Source organism: Chiloscyllium punctatum, chromosome 8 (genome assembly GCF_047496795.1).
Source record: "Chiloscyllium punctatum isolate Juve2018m chromosome 8, sChiPun1.3, whole genome shotgun sequence".
In the NCBI taxonomy this organism is placed as follows: Eukaryota; Metazoa; Chordata; class Chondrichthyes; order Orectolobiformes; family Hemiscylliidae; genus Chiloscyllium; species Chiloscyllium punctatum.
In genome coordinates, this window is record NC_092746.1 from 128,287,924 (window position 1) to 128,308,152 (window position 20,229).

Consider the following 20,229-nt stretch of genomic DNA (forward strand, 5'->3'; position numbering starts at 1 on the left):
GCTAGTGGAGGTGAAATGTTACGCTGAGTTACAAGTCAGAGGGTAGGATATAACACAAAATCTCAGCGCAAGAGGCTATTGGGCCCATTTTGCTGGTTTATCTCTTTGGTAGAACTATTCAATTAGTCTCAGTCCCCCTACTCAACCACCTGAGGCAGGCAGACAGATGGATAAAGACAAAGGCATAGTCAGAGACAAACCTGTAAACCATTCCATGGCAGACAATGACAGTGCCATCATCAGATGCTGAGGCGAACAGGGGGTAGTGTTTATGAAATGCTACACCCCGCAGAGCTTTCTTGTGATGCCTGTGAGCAGATGAAAGACATTATTAATAATAATCAAACACTCTGGTATACAGTCTCAACACTCACTAAGACATGCTATATAAAGTGACAGGGTGGCAGAAATCCTCCAGCTAGTGGTCATTTGGCCCATCATTATCAAATGCCAATCCTCTCATTTCTCTATTTCTATCCAAATCCTCATTCAATGGAAAACTAACTCTGAGGGACAAAGACCGAGCAGCAGAGTGGAGGCATTGCTGATCATCTTCCAACATTCTGTAGACTTGGGAAAGCTCTGACGGATTGATGGGGAGTTAATGTAACCCCAGTTTTTAAACAGGGAAGCAGAGAGAAAACCAGGAATTACAGAGGAGTCAGCCTGCCATCAGTAATGGGGAAGATGGAGGATCATTCTTGATCCTAATGAATGGTAGAGCAGGCTCAAAGTGGGCTGAATGGCCACCTCCTGTTTTCTGCATTTCAATGTACACTTCACAACGTGGACTGGAACAGTTGAGGAAAATAACCCATCACTACATTGAGTGACAGGTAAGTACAAACTAGGGTCAAAGTTTAAAAATAAAGGGATGTCCATTTAAGACAGAGATAAGGAGAATAAAAATTCTGAGGCGTAGTGTCTTTGGAATTCCCTTCCTCAAAAGCCAGCGGATGAAAGGTTATCAGGGATATGCAGCAATGTCAAGTTGAGGATACAATCAGATCAACCACGATTTTATGGAATCAGGTGTGAAGGGCTGAATGGTCATAAAGAACATTACAGCACAGGAACAGGCCCTTCGGCCCTCCAAGCTTGCGCTGATCCAGATTCTCTATCTAAACCTGCCGTCTAGTTTCTAAGGATGTGTATCCCTCTGCTCCCCGCCCATTCATGTATCTGTCTAGATACATCGTCAATGATCCTATCGTGCCCACCTCTGCTGGAAATGCATTCCAGGTACCCACCATCCTTTGCGTGAAGAACTTCTCCCCTCTCCCCTTGAACTCATGACCCCTAGTAATAGAGATCCTCCACTCTGGGGGAAAAAGGGTCTTGCTATCCAACCTATGTATACCTCCATGATTTTGTAGACCTCAATCAGGTTCTTCTCTCCTCTTTCCTCCCCCGCCACACACACAACCTCCAGTCTTTCTAATAAAAATAATCCTAATCTATTTTACCTCTCTTCATAGCTAGCACTCGCCATATCAGGCCACCTCCTGTTCCTTGTTTTGTATGTTTGTGAATACCAGTTTAACCATTTAATGAATAAATAAAAATGCAAACAGTGACCCCAGAGTCCCAGAGATTATTTATTGAGCTATTATAATAGAATGACTTTCTGCTCAATCCACAGTGGACTTTGAATTGATGTGGATGTAACTATCAAATTGGGCAGAGACTGTGCACCATCTCCATTCCCTATAATTAAACACTGAAATATATCAACCAAATTGTTTTTGCACATTGATGACAACACTGAGAAAACACAGTAGCTCAGAATTCCCTAACCACAGGAGATGTTAGCGAGGCTGGTGGCAGATAGGAAACTCTAGCATAGCCCACCACTCTCAATGTGGAGACACTGGGGTTAGACTGGGCTGTACAAAATTAAAAATCACAACACAAGGTTATCGTCCAACAGGTTTATTTAGAAGCACTAGCAGTTGGAGTGCTGCTCCTTCATCAGGTGATTGTGGAGAATAAGATTGTAAGACACAGAATTTATAGCAAAAGTTTACAGGTGTAATGTAACTGAAATTATATATTGAAAAAGACCAGGATTATTTGTTAAGTCTCATCTTTTAGAATGACCATGTTGGTTTTAGTTCTTTCATATGTAAATTGCAAAACATTTTTTAAAAAAAAGTTAAATTCTCAAGTGCATTTTAACAATTGGTGTCATGTCGGCGCAGATAAGATATTGAAGGTGTTAACTCCCTGTGCCACAATGGTCAGACTGATTCAAATCTAAAAAACAGATTTACAGAAACTTACATGGATTCATGCAGTTTCTGAGCAAAGTAAAATGTAATTCAGCAAGTACAAATTCACCCCACAAACTTGTGTGTGTGTGTGTAGTGCAATGGTGGTCACCTGTAATGTGACATGAACCCAAGGTCCCAGTTGAGGCCCTCCCTATGAGTACCGAACTTAGCTATCAGCCTCTGCTTGGCCACTTTTCTTTGCTGCCTGTCCCAAAGTCCACCTTGGAGGCTGGTTCCCCCGAAGGTCCGAGGCCGAATGTCCCGGACCACTGAAGTGGTCTCACCCTCTCACCGACTTAAACCCCTTTACACTCGCACTTTCTCTTACACACTCTCGCACAGACTTTCATAACACCAACCCCCAACACACAAGTTTGTGGGGTGAATTTGTACTTGCAGAATTACATTTTATTTTGCTCAAAAACTACATGAATCCATGTAAGATTCTGTAAATCCATTTTTTCAATTAGAATCAGTCTTTGACCATTGTGACACAGACAGCCTCACAGGGAGCTAACATCTTCAATACTTCATCTGGGTCAACACGACACCAATTATTAAAGTGCACTTGAGAATGTAACTTTTAAAAAAGGTGTTGCAATTTACATATGAAAGAACTGAAACCAACATGGTCATTCTAAAAGATGAGAGACTTAAACAATCTGGGTCTTTTTCAATATATAATTTCAGTTACATCACACTGTAAACTTTTGCTATAAATTCTGTGACTTAAAATCTTATTCTCCACAATTGCCGGATGAAGGAGCAGCACTCTGAAAGCTAGTGCTTCCAAATAAATCTGTTGGACGATAACTGGTGTTGTGTGAATTTTATCTTTGTACACCTCTCTTATAGTCAACATCAAAATGGTAATAGCCAGCTTTATGTCCCAGGAGGGTGCCTTCCTTGTTCCACCAGTCAATACCATGTTAGCTGATTGTTTGGTGATAAACAAACCTGAGCATCTTGTAAGGTTTGGTAGAGAGATCCAGGTCGAACCAGGCAAGGCGACTATCGTAACTACCACAGATCACATTATCTCCTGTGAACACATTAAAAAGTAGTAAATGAGCATCCATATACAGGGTAGAAACAGTCCCTCAGCTGGTCCTAGAGATGAGGAGTGATTAAAAACCCCTTGGGTGAGGGGTAGGATTTCTTTTTGGAAGCACAGGTGATATCAACTGGAACAGAAAAGGTCAGACCTGGGTTAATGTGTCGAGTGAAATAATGACAACATATAGACACCAAAACAGGAAACCATTCAACTTCTGAAGCAAGACAGAAATTTCTGGAAAAGCTCAGGAGGTCTAGCAGCACCTGCGGAGAGAAATCACCATTAACATTTTGGTTCCTCAGAACAGAGCTTCTGGAGCTTGTTCAGTTCTTCAATCAACTCCATTTCTCTTCCTTTGCCAAATACCCGAAGTAACCCATCACCAACTTCATCAATCTTGGCTTCACTGGAAACTTGTAAAAGATTGAAGTTCACAGTTGGTGCCAAGAAACTGGACCCCATACACAGATACTCGGATCATTCTCTGACATGGAGTGTTGTGATAGCTGAACGCTACAAATAGTAGTGGTTGGGGCCTGTAGGTTTACATGAAAACATAAGTTCGATTTAACTTTCTAAGATTGCCTCTCATCCTTCTAAATTTCAAAGTATACAAACTGACCCTCCTAAACTCTCCTTAGCCAACATTCCCATGATTGTAGGAATCAGTCTAGTGAACCAACACTGCACTCCTACTGCTTTCCTGACACAAGGCGACCAACACCTTACAGAGTGCTCCAGATGCAATCTCACCAAGTGGGTGGGGGGGGGCGACACAATTGCAAGGGACCCTCTTCATTCCTGTACTCAAATCCTCTCTCAATAAATGGACAGCATAACATGAGCCTTCTGAACTACTGTTTGCAACTGCAATTATAGATTCTCTTGTACCTGCCAGAAATGAGTCATGTTTATTTTTGCTGACCTTTCTTTTTTAAACATACCTATGAAAGTTTTTACAGTCTATATTTAGATTTCTAAGTTTATGTTCATGTTTTCCTTTCAACATTTTTTAATCCACCTTTGCTGAATTCTAAAATGTTTCCAGTCTCTCAGCTTACTACTTTCTTGGCAACTGTAAGCCTCTTCATTTGATCTAATCCACTCTTTATTCTCTTCGATTTGTCTATGATCCTAATCCACTCTTTATTCTTGTGTGATTTTTAACTTTGTACACCCCAGTCCAACACCAGCATCTCCAAATCATCACTCTTTATTCTGTTAGACTTGTGTACCAAATCTAATCCACTCTTTATTCTGTTCGATTTGTCTATGATCCTGATACACTCTTTATTCTTTTGGATTTTTATACCTCATAGGAAAGGTATATTTGCTGGAAACTATGCATCAAATTTTTTGTTTTACAAGCTAGCCATTGCCTGTCTATTGTGATACTCCTTAGATTTGTTTCCAATTTCTTCATCTACCACAACCAATTTTCACCCAAATTTTCAGTTCCTTTTGTTTAAATTCAAGGCAGTAGCTTTGGATTGGTATATAATTCTTAAACATAAAACAAAATACTTTAATATGATGGTCACTCTTCCCTACAGGCCAATTTACAATCAACCCTTTCTCATTATGCAATAAGAGATTTAAAATAGGCATGCTCTCTACTTAGCTCCTCACCATACTAGTCTAGAAAACCATCATGCATACCTTCCAGGAATATGTCTTCCACTGTAACAGAGCTAATTACATTTATCCAGGCTGCATGTAAATTGAAGTTTACCTTGATAATGGTACCAAGGTTAAATGCACCTTTATATTCCTGAGCAATACCACATTACTGTTCAGAGGCTCATAAACAACTGTCATCAATATTTGCTGCCCATTGCTGTTTCTTAGTTCCATACAAACTGACTCTACACCTTGATGTTCTGGTGTAAAATTCTCTCTCGCCAATGTTCTGATTTAATTCAATCTTAGCAGGGGCGTGTATGTATGTGTGTGTGTGTGTGTGTGTGGCGGTGTGTGTGTGGCGGTGGGGGGGGGGGGGGGGGGGGAGGGAGATGGGGTCAGGGTGGGTTGCTCTTCGGAGGACCAGTATGGACTTGTTGGGCCGAAGGGCCTCTTTCCACACTGTAGGGAATCTAATCTAATCTCTACAAAAGCAATTCGATCCTGTTGGTTTCTGTCTATTTGTGCTGTCAATTTAAAAACTTTGGTGCCAATGTACATGCATTCAGCTAGATTTGCCTCAATTTTATCTTTGAAAATTCTTTGGTGTTTTCACCTTATCTGACAGTGACCTTTGTTTCTGCTGCCTTTGAACTTTGTTTACCATTTTTCCATAACAACTCTTTGACCTAGGGCATGATATTACTCTTTAGATAACTGTTATGACACGGCTGTAAACTCTTCTGCTAATTAAACCAAACAACCAGAAAAGCTCACCTCGCCTCGCAATCCGTTAAAGTATGAGTGACAGAGAACTCCCAACTTTCACAATGTAAAGGAAAAATACCAATTTATTCTTTAACTCTAAAAGTGAATATTAAACAACTATCTACAACTCTAAGCCTCCTTTCTCTTAAAGGTTTGTTATCTACCTCCCACTCTATAACAATATACTGATCCAATAAATGCCCCTATTAAAATTACGTCAACTTCATTTTCAAAACCTATAGCGGCTATCATGCCGGTATATGTCTTTCTCTGGCTGTAGATCTCCCTGGTCGTCTTCGCTCTTTTCTGCAAAGATGTTTCATATGAAAAAGATACCTTTGACAAAGAGTGATTTGAATAGCAGTCTCTCTCTGGCTACCAAAATGTCTGCTTCTTTTATACCACAAACAATCAGATTGTCTCACTGGTTCAATGTTGTCAAAATAGTAAAATTCAAATTTGATTGGGTTTTAGCACCCTGGGGCATAATTTGAACCGATTGGTTTAATTTGAACCGATTGATTAAATTTGAACTGTTGTGAAAACATAGCAACCAAACTCAGGTATTTGTTTCACAGCCAAATGTCTCATATTTTCCACTCTCCAGTACACTCTGAGACTGTTAGTCAGTCACATGACAGGTGCCTGCATCTACACTCTCAAAGGTACAGTACACACCTTCAACTTCATAACATAACCAAGACTAGAAGATGGGCGAGGGACTCAGTTTCTCATGTTAGACTGGTTAGCAAGATCAGATCTCATGGAATACAGAGAGAGCTAGCCTTTTGGATACAGAACTGGCTCAAAAGGTAGAAAACAGAGGGTGGTGGTGGAGGGTTGCTTTTCAGACTGGAGGCCTGTGGCCAGTGGAGTGCCACAAGGATCAGTGCTGGGTCCACTACTTTATATAATTTATTTGGATGTGAATATAACAGGTATAGTTGGTAAGTTTGCAGATGACACCAAAATTGGATGTGTAGTGGGCAGTGAAGAGGGTTATCTCAGATTACAATGGGATCTTGATCAGATGGGCAAATGGGCTGAGAAATGGCAGATGGAGTTTAACTTAGATAAAATGTGAGGTGCTGCATTTTGGAAAGGCAAATCTTAGCAGGACTTATACACTTAATGGTAAGGTCCTGGAGAGTGTTGCTGATCAAAGAGACCTTGGAGTGCAGGTTCACTGTTCCTTGAAAGTCATAGATAGCAGGTATGAAGAAGGTGTTTGGTATGCTTTCCTCTATTGGACAAAGCATTAAGTATAGGAGTTGGGAGGTTATGTTGCTGCTGTACAGGACTTTGGTTAGGCCACTGTTGGAAGATTGCGTGCAATTCTGGTCCCCCTCCTTGAGGAAGGAAGTTGTGGAACCTGAAAGGGTTCAGAAAAGACTTAAGGATATCACCAGGGTTGGAGGATTTGAGCTGAAGGGAGAGGTTGAATAGGCTGGGGCTGTTTTCCCTGGAGCATCGGAGGCTGAGGAGTGATCTTATAGAAATTTATAAAATCACGAGGGGCATGGGTTGGGTAAATAGGCAAGGTTTTCTCCCCTGGGGTAGGGGAGTCCAGAATTAGAGGGCATAAGTTTAGGGTGAGAGAGGAAAAATATAAAAAGGGACCTAAGGTGCAACGCTTTCATGCAGAGGGTGGTACGTGTATAGAATGAGATGCCAGACAAAGTGGTGGAGGCTGGTACAATTGCAACATTTAAAAGGCATCTAGATGGGTATATGAATAGGAAGGGTTTGGAGGGATATGGGCCGGGTGCTGGCAGGTGGGACTAGATTAGGTTAGGATATCTGGTTGGCATGGACGGGTTGGACCGAAGGGTCTGTTTCCGTGTTGTACATCTCTATGACTGGAATGAGCAAAGACTATTCCTGGTCTGAGAAATTCCAATTGTGGGAAAGAAAGGAACTGAGCTGTAAGTTCAGCATAAAGTTCACGTTTTACACCAGTGGTCACCAGTAAAACTTCTGCGAGCAGACAGGAAATGATCAGAAGCAATCAGTCACTGGCAAAGTGAGTCAGAGCGTGACGGCTGCATTGCCACATCAGTTAACAACGTGACCTCAAAACATTCCGCTTCTCCAGGTTAAATGGGTTCACTCTCAGTCTTGCTTAGCCCCGTTACAGAATGGTCAGTACCTCTACAACCGGGGTAGTCCTCCTGGACAAAACAATCAGAGAACTCACCCCCAGGATGCACAGCAATACTCGACACCCATTTGCAGTTGGTCATTAGCTTCTTGGAGAGTTCCTGCTTGAGGAGGTTGTAGATACGGATATAGCGCTGTGTGGCCACAAAGAAGAATGGTCTGATCGGATGGAATAGGACACACTGCACCATGCCTTTGTTCTTGCGGAAGGGATTCTGACTCCGGCGCTTGCTAAGCTGGTGGATGAGGACCTGTGCGTTGCCGTTGTCAGGGACAACTGTTGCTAAGTAATCACCTTTCCCGTGCCATGTGACCTGCTTCACCAGCTGTTGAAATAAGACCCAGGAAAGAGAATAAAGTGTCACCATGAGGAAATCACACTGACAAGGTCCCGTGTGCTACAGGTTTCAGTACCAGACAAACTCATGGTCATTTTGTGGGAACTTTAAATTCCCATTACATGGTGTGAATGAACGCTTCCCGATTTCACTCCTGCATGGCCTGATTTTGAGCCACGTCCCCTTGCCACACCAGAGGAAATAGCTTTTCCTTCAACTAGTCGTTCAACAACTTGATTTCGATCAGAAAGTCAATCAGCAGGTGCAGTTGCTTCATGGCATGCTACACAAGGTCTCCTGAGACTAGTTCTCTGCTGTTTGGGAGATCTGTGTCGTTCTACTAGGTAGGTAGTTAAAGAACTGGAACAACTAGCTACAGCTTACGCTGTACATCCTTCAGAGATCTCCAAGCAGATATAGGATCCTCAGTTGGAAACTAAATTTCCTTTTATTGCTGACTTCAGAGATGGTAGTTCAAAGCCCCTAAGGATGAAGGTGGAGTGGTGACAACACCAATGTAGATTAGGTGGAGAAACCTGCACCAGCATTTTGTTTACAATTCTGCCATAGGATGTATGTGTCACTGGCAATGCATCTGGTGCCCTTCTGAAATGATCTCGATCTAGATCCTTTCAGAAGGCAGTCAACCATGTGGCTCTGGAGTCCATGTAGACCATTAACAAGTTTGTTAGGGCTTTTTGCAACAATTGACAATAGTTAATTGATCACTGTTAATGAGACGAGATTTCAATTCCAGATCTTTTACTAACTTAGTTCAGGTGTGACCAGCTGCCGTAGTAGGTGTCCTTTAACGCAGAGTGATCTGGGCCTCTGAATGACCAACAGTGACAATACCACTACAGCACCGCCTTCCATTGGCTTATACTGTTCCAGATTTATGCCAATAGATTGGCCCTAACACACACCACCCATATCGAAATGGCCCAAACTGTATACTGCCCAGGCTTCCAATCAGAGCCACTGTGAAACATGAGCTTGACATCTCTGATTTACAGTGATGACTGTCTCACAGCCTGTTAACCCACCAGCTCTTTGACTGAGGTGGTAGCTGTCAATCTGCAATGCCTGCTCAGTATCAGGACAGGAACCAGAGGGACACAATAACACAAGAAATGCCAGGAGAATAAAGGGACATTTGTCCCTTCAAAGCTGCTCCAACATTCAATGAGATTATTGCTGATCTATCTTGCAATATCCCCATACCTTTGACATTTTTAATCAGTAGAAACTGGATTGATCTCAGTTTTGGGGAAAAGGCAGGAAAGTGGAATTGAGGATTATCAGCTCAGCCATAGTCTTGCTGAATGGCAGGGTAGACTCAATGGGCTGTTTGGCTTAATGCTGTTCCTTTTGTTGTGGTTTCACATCCCAAATGTGGAATTTGGAATAGATGAGAAAATCACACCCCACAGAAAAGGGAAAAGGGGATATATGACCACATCCAACCGAAACAGAAGACCTTGCTGCAACAATTCAGGTCAGAAAAGAACTACAGGTAGGAACGACATCAAACTCTGAGTAACAAAAAGCAATTCGAAATGTGGAAGTGTGACCTTGTTGTGTTTGATGATGAGCCGGTATCCTTTGTCAAAAGCATCTCCATCAGCAGCAGTCCATTCCACAGGTTGGACAGGCTCCTCCTCTGGTTTCTCAAATGATGCAATGAGCTGGTCCGTTGCCTTATACAGCAACTTATCACCGAGACATGGGTTAACAATGATGACAGAATGCTCACTGAAGAAAGAAAAAAACATACACAGTTACTCTTTGCACAATGAGGACTCAGATGAAGAAACAATCTGCATTATTAGATGCAAATAAACACAGTGTTGCGGAAACTCTGCAGCTCTGGTCGTATCTGCGGAGAGAAAAACAGTTAACATTTTGAGCCCAACATAACTCTTCTTCGTTATCACTTCAGAATTCTGAAGAGTCATATCAGACTTGAAGCACCAACTGTATTTCTCTCTCCACAGATGATGCCAGACCTGCTGAGTTTCTCCAGCATTCTGTGTTGCTTCAGTTTCCCAGCATCTGCAGAATTTTACTTTTATTTGGGAAATTAGATACAGCCTAGGATAAGTTCAGATCGAAACCATTCAGCTCAACTGGTCTCTGCTGGTATTTACACTCAAAGACTTGCAGTGGTCGCAGGATCCACTTTCTAACCACTCTTTGATTCACCTCATTTCCTTGTTGAATTTATTACTAACTAAACAATCATTTTGCCAAACCTTTCAGCCTTGGATTCACCAGGACATTTCACAAGAAAAACCAGAAGGGAAAACAACCTTTTTATGCTCTAGGAATACTGACTGGCTCATAATCGGACCCTAATTGTGAAAGACACCAGCAACACATCAGAAATTCAAGAGAATTGGAGGGGGAGGAGTGCAGAGCTGAATACAGTGGCCATCACCAAGGAGGTGGTGCTGGGGAAGCTGAAAGATCTGAATGAGATTAAATCACTTGGACTGGATGGATTACACCCCTAGTTCTGAAGGAGATAGATGAAGAGCTGGTAGAGGCATTACTGGTGATCTTTCAGGAATCACTGGCTTCAATGACATTCCCAGAAGATTGAAAAATGGCTAATGTATTACCCCTGTTTAAGGAGGGAGGAACGTGCAAGACAGGAAGCTATAGGCTGGTTTACCTGATCAGTTGTTGGGGTCCATTATTAAGGATGAGATTGTGGAGTGCTTGGAAATGGACAATAAAATAGGGCTGAGTCAGCATGACTTTGGAAAGTGGAGATCACGTCTGACAAATTTATTAGAATTCTTTAAGGAAGTAATGAGTAAATTAGACAAAGGAGAGCCTGTGGGCATGATCTACTAGGATTTCTCGATGGTCTTTGACAAGGTGCCACACAGGAGGCTGCTAAATAAGACAAGAGCCTATGGTGTTAGGGACAGGTACTGAAAATGGAAAACAGGATTGGCTGATCGGCTGAAGGTAGAGAGTGAGGGTAAAGGGTTCTTTTTAGAATAGCAGCTGTCGACTAGTGGAGTTCCACAGGGATCAGTGTTAGGACCACAAGTATTCATGTTAAACATGAACAATCTGGACAAAGGAACTGAGAATACAGTTGCAGACAACACAAAGATAGCTGGCTGGGCACACAGTGTTGAGGAAGCAGAAAGTAGAGAAGGAGAGAGTGTTGAGTAGGTTGGTAGCTCAGGTTGAGGTTCTGGATGTAGGTTTGCTCACGGAGCTGGAAGGTTCATTTCCAGATGTTTCGTCACCATCCGGGTAACATCTTCAGTGGACCTCCACTGTACTCAATGGAGTCTAGAAGGATTGGCGGCGGGGGGGGGGGGGGGTGGAAGAATCCCATAGAAACTTACAAAATACTGAGAGGCCTGAATAAAGTGGACTTGGAGAAGATGTTTCCAGTAGTGGGGGAAACTTGAATCTGACAGCACTGTCTGAAGGAAGGGCTGATCCTTTAGAACAGAGAAGAGGACAAACTTCTTCAACCAGAGGGTGATGAATCTGTGGAACTCACTGCCACAGTGGGCTGTGGAGGCCAAGTCACTGAGTATATTTCAGACAGAGATAGGTTCTTGATTGGAAAGGGGAATCAAAGGTTACAGGGATCAAGACTGGAGAATGGAGTTAAGAAACATTTCAGCCATGATCGAAGAGGATTACATTAGATTAGATTACTTACAGTGTGGAAACAGGCCCTTCGGCCCAACAAGTCCACACCGACCCGCCGAAGCGCAACCCACCCATACCCCTACATTTACCCCTTACCTAACACTACGGGCAATTTAGCATGGCCAATTCACCTAACCTGCACATCTTTTTTGGACTGTGGGAGGAAACCGGAGCACCCGGAGGAAACCCACGCAGACACGGGGAGAATGTGCAAACTCCACACAGTCAGTCGCCTGAGGTGGGAATTGAACCCGGGTCTCTGGCGCTGTGAGGCAGCAGTGCTAACCACTGTGCAGACCTGATGGACAGAATGGCCTAATTCTGCTCCTATGAGTCATGGTCTAAGCATTACCAGTTAGATGATTGACAGTTAACTGCCAAGCTCCCTTTAATGGCTGACACTGATTTCTGAGCATTGCCTTGACTAATGAGTCAGAGAATGACTGTCACCCATTTTGCTGAGTTTAGATGCAGTGGATGGACCTGTTCTTCCTGTTTGCAAATAACTGAGCCTTGTGTCATAATTAATGTGTGTAACTTCCAGTATGCTAAGTTAGGCTTATTCTAAATTGGCTGTCAGCATAATTCTTTGCAAACACTATTTACCAAATGTTCTCCAGGAACAGAATCAATACTGGACACTGTGTTTGTTGTATACAGACAGAGGTATATGCTGTTTTGGACTTATGGGCCTCATTCAATATATTTCCACAAGTTGAAACATCCCCACCACCCCATCTTCCTATTGCTTCTTTTTCTATTTTCAAATATGGAGACCAAATCTAACTGCAGCCTGACAAAGCTTTGCCTCCTGGACTTAGAATGTGATTTTTAATGATTGGGTACCTGTACTGCGAGGGCCTGTTGCCCATTGACCACAGAGTAAACAAGGACTGAATAATGCTCTCTACAGATTGTCTCCATCAAATATTCCTAGCTCAGGGACAGCATGGGGTTAGATACAGAGTAATGGTCCCTCTACACTGTCCCCACACACTCCCAGGGCCAGTACATAGAAAGTAGGTGCAGGAATAGCCATTCAGCCGTTTGAGCCTGCCCACCATTCAATATGATCCTGGCTGATCATGTAAATTCATTATCCCATTCACACTTTCTCCCCATACCCCCGATCCCTCTAGCCGCAAGGGCCATGTCCAGCTTCCTCTTGAATAATTAACAAACTGGCCCCCAACAGCTTCCTGTGGGAGAGAATTCCACAGCTTCACAACTGAGTGAAGAAATTCTTCCTCATCTCAGTCCTGAATGGCCTACCCCTTATTCTAAGACTGTGACCCTTAGTTCTGGACTTCCCCAACATCGGGAACATTCTTCCCATATTTAGCCTGTCCAGTCCCATCAGGATTTTCCATGTTTCTATAAGATCCCCTCCCAATCCTCTAACTTCCAGCTAGTAGAAGCCCAGTCGATCCAGTCTTTCTTCATAAGTACAATATTGGGTTAGATATAGACTTAAGATCTGTCTACATTGGTCCCATCTTACACACCCAAAACAGGTTAGACGCAGAGTAAAACTGACCCCTCGATGTATATTAACTTGCTTGTCAGATGTTACCCCTGGATGAAGAACATAATTTTATTTCCAACAACTTTAACCTGCTACTTGCTGAACACACCAATAGTAACAGTGCAATCATTCAATTAATGATTGACAGTCAGGTCAGTGTGTACTTACACAGTCAATGCCACGAGACACTGAACAGGGTTAGGGTTCCAAGCGATGCTTCTCACTACCCCTTCCACCTCGATTGTTCGGAGGCAACGGCCTGTGCAAACCTCCCAAAACCGAATTGTGCTGTCATCAGAGCCTGTGGGAAGGAGTCAGAAAATTGGGAGGCTGGGGAATTAGAATGAATAACCCACTAGCACTGCACTTGACTACACTCTGCACTGGCTCAGACTGGAATGTAACTGAGAAAAGAGACTAAGCTGAAGCTCCACCTGTGCATCCAACATTAAAGAGTTCTCCAGGAGATATTCAAAGAGCCTGGATTACTCAGATTGCTTTGCTAACAGTTTGGTGCTTGTGGTCTGGGCTATAACTAAATTCTCATGCTTATAGGAGGAAGGGCATAGAGAGATTGCTGCACTGCCAAAGGTGCAGTGTTTTCAAAGATGTGGTCTGTCCCCTCAGCTTGATGTACGAGGTTATATGGCACCATTGTCAAAGAAAACAATGGGTATCCAGGACAATCTCTAATCCTCAGTCAACATGACTCAAATAGATGTAGTCACTTATTGCATGCGTGATTGTGGGTTCTTGCTGTGCACAAAATGTATGCCACATTTCCTGCATTACAAAAGTGACTAGACTTCAAGATCAGTAAATTGTCCTTAATCTGAAGTGACAGAAAGGTAGTGCATAAAGTCAGTCACAATAACCATTTATCACACAGAATCCTTCAACATTTTATGGTCAAATATGTTAAACAAAATCAATTTATGGATGCAAATGTAATTTACCTATTGTAGGTGTAATATAGGCTACAAAAACATTAAAAAAGCAAAATCAAATCACATAAATCATTCACCAGCCAGTGAAACAACTTGTTCATTGTGAGCAGACGTCTGGGAGCAGACTGCACTCCTCCCCCAAATGGGTGTTTAAAAGCCACATCTTTTAAATGAAGACTTAATGGAAAATCAAAATAATCACAGAGTGAGCAAATCGCTGTGTTTACTTTGCATCCTCTGACTGTATGGAAGAGGTTTGCAGTGCTCCAATCAGAGTTCATTCCTCAACTAGACACAAAACTCTCAACCTCGGAGAGCTGTGGAATAACTCGATTACCTCAGTGCCGTGCAGAATGATTTCAACGGCTGGAAAGCTGCTGCTCAGAGCAGAGTGCCCACAGAAATGTTCCAGCTTCCCTTTTAACACATTTACTTCCCCTTTCATTTGTTGTTTTAAGAGCACTAACAACCAAAGATGTAATGTGGAAAAGAAAGGAATGTGTTGTTACCAGAGGCCAGCCACTGCCCGCTGGGAGAGACACTGATGCACCGCACCAAGTTAGTGTGCCCTTTGTAAACCTGTATAAAAAGGAAAGGGGGAAGGAGGATGTGAAATCAGGAACAGGTCAGTCAGACAACATGCTCGTAAACATTTAACTGCAACAGCAAAACGTCAATTTCATTCATACTCTAGGGAAGCAAAATAGGGGGCTTATGATAACACATCTGCTCGAAAAGGCCCCACTTCCAGCAAGACACTAACACAGCTTCTCAAGCCATAGCCTCCTTGATACAGAAGAATAGCAATGTCAGAGGGTTGTCACCAAGGGAGTGCTGTATTATTGAAAGGTTAGCACTAAGGAAAAGCCACCCTGCCACAGGCCTGCTCTGAGATAGTGCCACACTGTCAGAGAACTGCAGGAGCACTCCTCCATCAAAAGGGCAAGTACAAAAGGAACATGACACCGTGAGACAAATATTTTATATCCTGGCAGGACTAAAACAACTTGTGTTTATAGCTCCAATACATAAATTTAAAAATAAAGGGGAGAAGAGTATAAACAAATCTATACATAGATAAATAAGTAACAAGATTCAATTTAGTCATAGAGATGTACAGCACAAAAACAGACCCATTGGTCCAACTCGTCCATGCTGACCGGGTACCTTAAATTAATCTAGTCCCATTTGCCAGCACTTGACCCATATCCCTCTAACCCCTTTATATTCACATATCCATCCAGATGCCTTTTAAATGTTGTCATTGTACCAGCCTCCACCACCTCCTCTGGCAGCTCACTCCACAGACACTCCACCCTCTGTGTGAAAACATTGCCCTTTAGGTCCCTTTTAAATCATTCCCCTCTCACCTTAAACCCACCCCCTCGAATTTTTGGTATTCCTTAGATAAGATGCTCTAGGTGGTATTAAGAGGATTATATAATGACACACACAAAGCTTTAAGGCCAGTAGTCTCACATGTGAATATTTTATCAGTCACCAAAAGGACCATCATCTCTCCCTTCACAGAATATGTGATAGTTGACGAGAAGTTTCTATCTGATCCAATCATGGACACTCCTGCACATTAGAGATGGAGACCCATCGATCGTATAATATAAAGGGAGGAGAAACATACCTTGCATCCAAAAGCAGGGAAACTTACCTGCATCCATTTCCTTTAATAGATCTTTGTCTGAATAGCTTACAGAAATGGGCAATAAATGCTGGTCATGCACAATTAAAAAAAAACATATGGCCACTTGATGCAACCATACAGCCTCTGCTATTGCATGTTCGTGTAAAGTGAGTGCTCATACAAGAAATCTTTTACACAGAACATTTCAGTGCAAGGGCAGACAGCTCCACACGCGAAGGGGCTCACCAGTGCAAGAGTGGTTGGGAAAGGCTGGAGATCCTTTGGTTTGGGAAGCTTTGGTATCAGGTCTTCAGGGTCCACGTTCACCTAGAGGAAAGTCAACAAAGTAAACCTTTGTCACATTGAGCAGAACACTTCGCAGAGTCATTCTTGGGATTAGCAACACACAAGGAAAAACATTATTTACAACCCTTGAGTAAAACACATACTGCATCAACAGTTCATCTGACAGCTTTGGGGGCTGCTGCCTTTTAGATGAGAAGTTGAACACTGGCTTTGGCTCCCCCTCAGCTGGGTATGAAAGAACCCACAGTAATATTTAAAGTTCCTCCCCATTCTCTGGCCAACATTCCATAACAATGACCCAATTGAGAATAACTGGCCGCGCACACGTGCATGTGTGTGCATAAACTAATCATTGTGATTCTCCATATAACAATACTATTAACAATAACAATTACTTCAAAAAATAAATTTTGTAAAAGGACTTAATGCAAAAGCAGGTCTCTGAAAACAACTGGCCAATCTTGAAAGTAATTTTAAGAGCAGCATAAGCCTTTTCTGTGGCACTTCAGGATCCCAGAATGAAAAAAGAATGAACCTACCCTCATCTTCCTTTGTCGCGGACAGAGGTACAGATCGAGACATCGTTCAAAGCGTTCGTGAATGAAGCGTGAAAACGCAGGCACGGCACGCAAAGATGTGAATTTCTGTGGGAGGAAGTTCAGCTTCCGTTCCTCAGGTTCCTGCTGTTCCCAGGCCAGTCTCTGCAAAAAAAACATCGGGCAAGCAACATTAGACCAGGTGGAATAAGGGAGCCAATGAAGCGAAGCATGCATGTTCCTGTTTCTGGGTCACTGCACACAAACGATGACTGCAATCTATGAGATCATATCCAGAGGTGCAGAGAACAATCCTGTTGTTAAGAAGGACAAACAAAAAAGAATGACTTAATCATCTAGGGCTCTTTCTTCTCAGAAACAGCAGAGTTTATAGGGGACTCTGTACAGATACATCTAACCTGCAACTACAGGGCTTTGTATATAGTAAGGCAACACTGGAAACCTCATCTCTGCTGCTGTTTCTCATTTGCTGCTTTGCCCAGTTTGAATTTTGCGGATCTAGGAGTTCAGCAAGAGCTTTTCTTGACTACTGTCACATTGTACCTAAAAACTACTTATGTTGCACTAGTAGTTCAAGGTAGTTGGGAATAAAGTCAGAAGTCACACAACACCAGGTTATAGTCCAACAGACCTATTTAAAATCACAAGCTTTCAGAGCACTGCTCCTTAGTCACTGGTGTTGTGTGAAGTCTGACTTTGTCCACCCCAGTCCAACCTTCACATCGTCATTGGGAATTAATAGGCGTAAGGCAGATGGCTCCCCATATCCCTACCCCATCCCTGTGTCTCCATAGCACACACTCATGACGACCATGAAAAAGACATGTTCTAACAGTGACATGAATCAGGGAGACCATTCAGCTTATTCTTTCAAAGACAGATAAAACTTGCCACAATGTTGCATTTTCTTTCCTGCCCATTGGCTGTACAGACTTTGTTACATTTTCCCAATGGTGGGGTCACATCTTCATTGTACACACAAACCGACATTAAGGCTGCTTAAGCCAGCCAGCTGGAAGAGCACATAACCATCCAGGTGGGGTGAGGGGCAATAGCTTATGTGCTTTTTTAGGATAAGGATGGGGCAAAAGCAATGTCCATGTCCCACAAGTAAATGAGAAACAAAGGATGGGTAGGAGGAAATAAGACAGAAACAAAAATATTCAAACCATCAATGCCCCCTCCATCCAATGGGTGCTGCAAGGCAAATTGCTTCACGCCTCGGGAATGTGATGTCAGGCTGTACCTGTACTGGAAGGGATGTTGACTGCTTTCAGTGGATATCCCTAACACTGGAAAATCAACAGGATACCTCCAACAGGTGACTTCTCAATGATAGCTGTAAGCAGCTGAAAATAATGGCTATGGATAAGCATCCACCAATCATAACATTCAACCGACCAAAGGCAGCACGTAGACTGGATACACCACCCAGCAGAGGAAGTAACTCCTCACCTCTTCCTCTGTTAACAAGTACTCAGGTGGCGGGTTGTAAGATTCCTCGTGCCCTGGTAGCTTCAGCTTGGGTGCAGGGATGTGCATTTTATGACGTCCCAGGATTGCATTGGGATCTTCCTTTGCCCACAGGTCATAGTACTGTGGCGTGTCATCTCGAGGCTTGCGTGGTTTGATCCAGCCTAGTTTTATTATGCTGACAAGTTTTGATACCTGTAGGATGGAAGAGAGGTTAAAAAGAACAGCACAGTTTCAATGCAATGGAAGCAACATGTGGACCAAACAACAACGCTCTTCCCTGGTCATCAGCTTAAACACACTCCCTTACTCTGCTTTTAAGCAGATGAAATCAAATTTTCATTTGATGTCAAGCTTCTATTAAGAATGCCCCTAGAAAATTGATTGAAGGTGAGTTTCGGCCATTGCACTGCCCCTCTGAGCTGTAAGACCCAGACTTCAGTCCCAGTTGCAGGACTAAAGTCCAAAAGAATCCTGCCACTTATGCAGATTATCAGCACACTTTGACCAGCACAGATAAATGGGCAGGGTTAGCGGCTGGAGGGGTACCTGATTGTAAAATTCCAAAATGATAATGGTTTTTGATATGAAGGCTGACCAACCAACTTTGTGGTGAGCACATGTAACATGCAAAAAGTTGAAAAAAAAGGAATGAATTGATACAAGGCAAGTTTGCTTCCCTGAAGAGAATGGAAATTAATAGCAAGTCCCTTCATCAATCTACATGCTGCGATGACTCTCAACACAGGAGAAGGCCATTTGGCCTATCAGTTGATGTTGACACCTTGAAAAGGCAATCATGTTTAGTCCAACATCCCTGTAACTCTGCAAGTAACTCATTATCAAGAACGTGTTAAAGTCTCCTTTGAAATTACTGATAGATTCAAATTCCACCAACTTCTCAGGATCTGATGTTCCTGATCCTGACAACTCTGAATGAGTCAACTCCCCTTTAAATTATTTTGCCAATGATTGACCCAATTAGCAACAGATATAGTTTGTCCCCCTCCTGTATCAATTCCACTCTTTATATGAAAGTCTGCGTTAGGCTATCTTGTAACTCCTTCTGTATCAGGGAGAACAATCTTTTCATATCCTGCTCTTTCCTGAAGTCCCACACCAGTGGTAATCTGGTAAAAACCATACACGCACATACCAACACAGGATGAAGACCAACTGTAGGGGCCAGTTATACCTTAATTTGAGAGAGTGTGATCGGATTTGTCTGGTTGCAGGTATACAATAATAACTTCAGTAAATGATGTGAAGCAATTTTGGAAGTGGTCAGTTCACACAAGTCAGGACAGTTCGAGGCCTTGAGCTATCGTCTTAATTGACATTTCCGTGTGCGTGGGCCACCATTTATTTTAGAAGGAAGGTATATTTTTAGGTCTCATCCAACCCGAGCTGCAGTTTTGTTATCACTCCCTTACGGGTAAGAGTAAGAATCAGACAGAAGAATGATTCAACAGCCAAGGCCCAGCTCAGGAATAATCGCCTCATCTTACCTTCTCCTTCTCAATGAGCGATGGAATGAAGCTGCGCTTGTGCGCTGGACGACTGGTCACTGGGTGAATCATTGTCTCGTGGGTGAAGAAATCAATGGAAGGCTAAACAAAGAGAAGCAGAGAGTATTCATTTCAGATTCTGTCTAAACCACACGACCACTGGAGAGTGTGTCAATTCACATGAGGCCCATCTAACATTGCAATTTAATACACTGACACAGAACACAAACTGGAAACAGTAGGAAATGGGAATGTGATGTAAGCAGGAAAGTGGGATTAGGTGGAGTGTAATATTAAAGGGTGCGGAGAGTGAAGGGGAGAGAGTGTGTTGTGGTTAACTCTCTTCCGTAGACCATTGGAGAACTCAGATA

General features: G+C 42.8%; 1 protein-coding gene across 3 annotated transcripts in view; it reads right to left on the reverse strand.

The window, feature by feature from the left end:
- The window catches only part of bop1 (BOP1 ribosomal biogenesis factor), a 170,338-nt gene that overhangs the window by 1,663 nt on the left and 148,446 nt on the right, over positions 1 to 20,229 (reverse strand). For all 3 annotated transcript variants that reach the window (XM_072576465.1, XM_072576467.1, XM_072576466.1), the window contains 10 exons: positions 19,859 to 19,960; positions 18,333 to 18,545; positions 16,860 to 17,021; positions 16,261 to 16,341; positions 14,885 to 14,954; positions 13,597 to 13,729; positions 9,791 to 9,971; positions 7,916 to 8,204; positions 3,231 to 3,315; positions 201 to 308 (listed from right to left, as the gene is read on the reverse strand). In XM_072576465.1, coding sequence (XP_072432566.1) covers positions 201 to 308; positions 3,231 to 3,315; positions 7,916 to 8,204; positions 9,791 to 9,971; positions 13,597 to 13,729; positions 14,885 to 14,954; positions 16,261 to 16,341; positions 16,860 to 17,021; positions 18,333 to 18,545; positions 19,859 to 19,960 — 1,424 coding nt within the window. The remainder of the gene's footprint in view (positions 1 to 200; positions 309 to 3,230; positions 3,316 to 7,915; positions 8,205 to 9,790; positions 9,972 to 13,596; positions 13,730 to 14,884; positions 14,955 to 16,260; positions 16,342 to 16,859; positions 17,022 to 18,332; positions 18,546 to 19,858; positions 19,961 to 20,229) is intronic.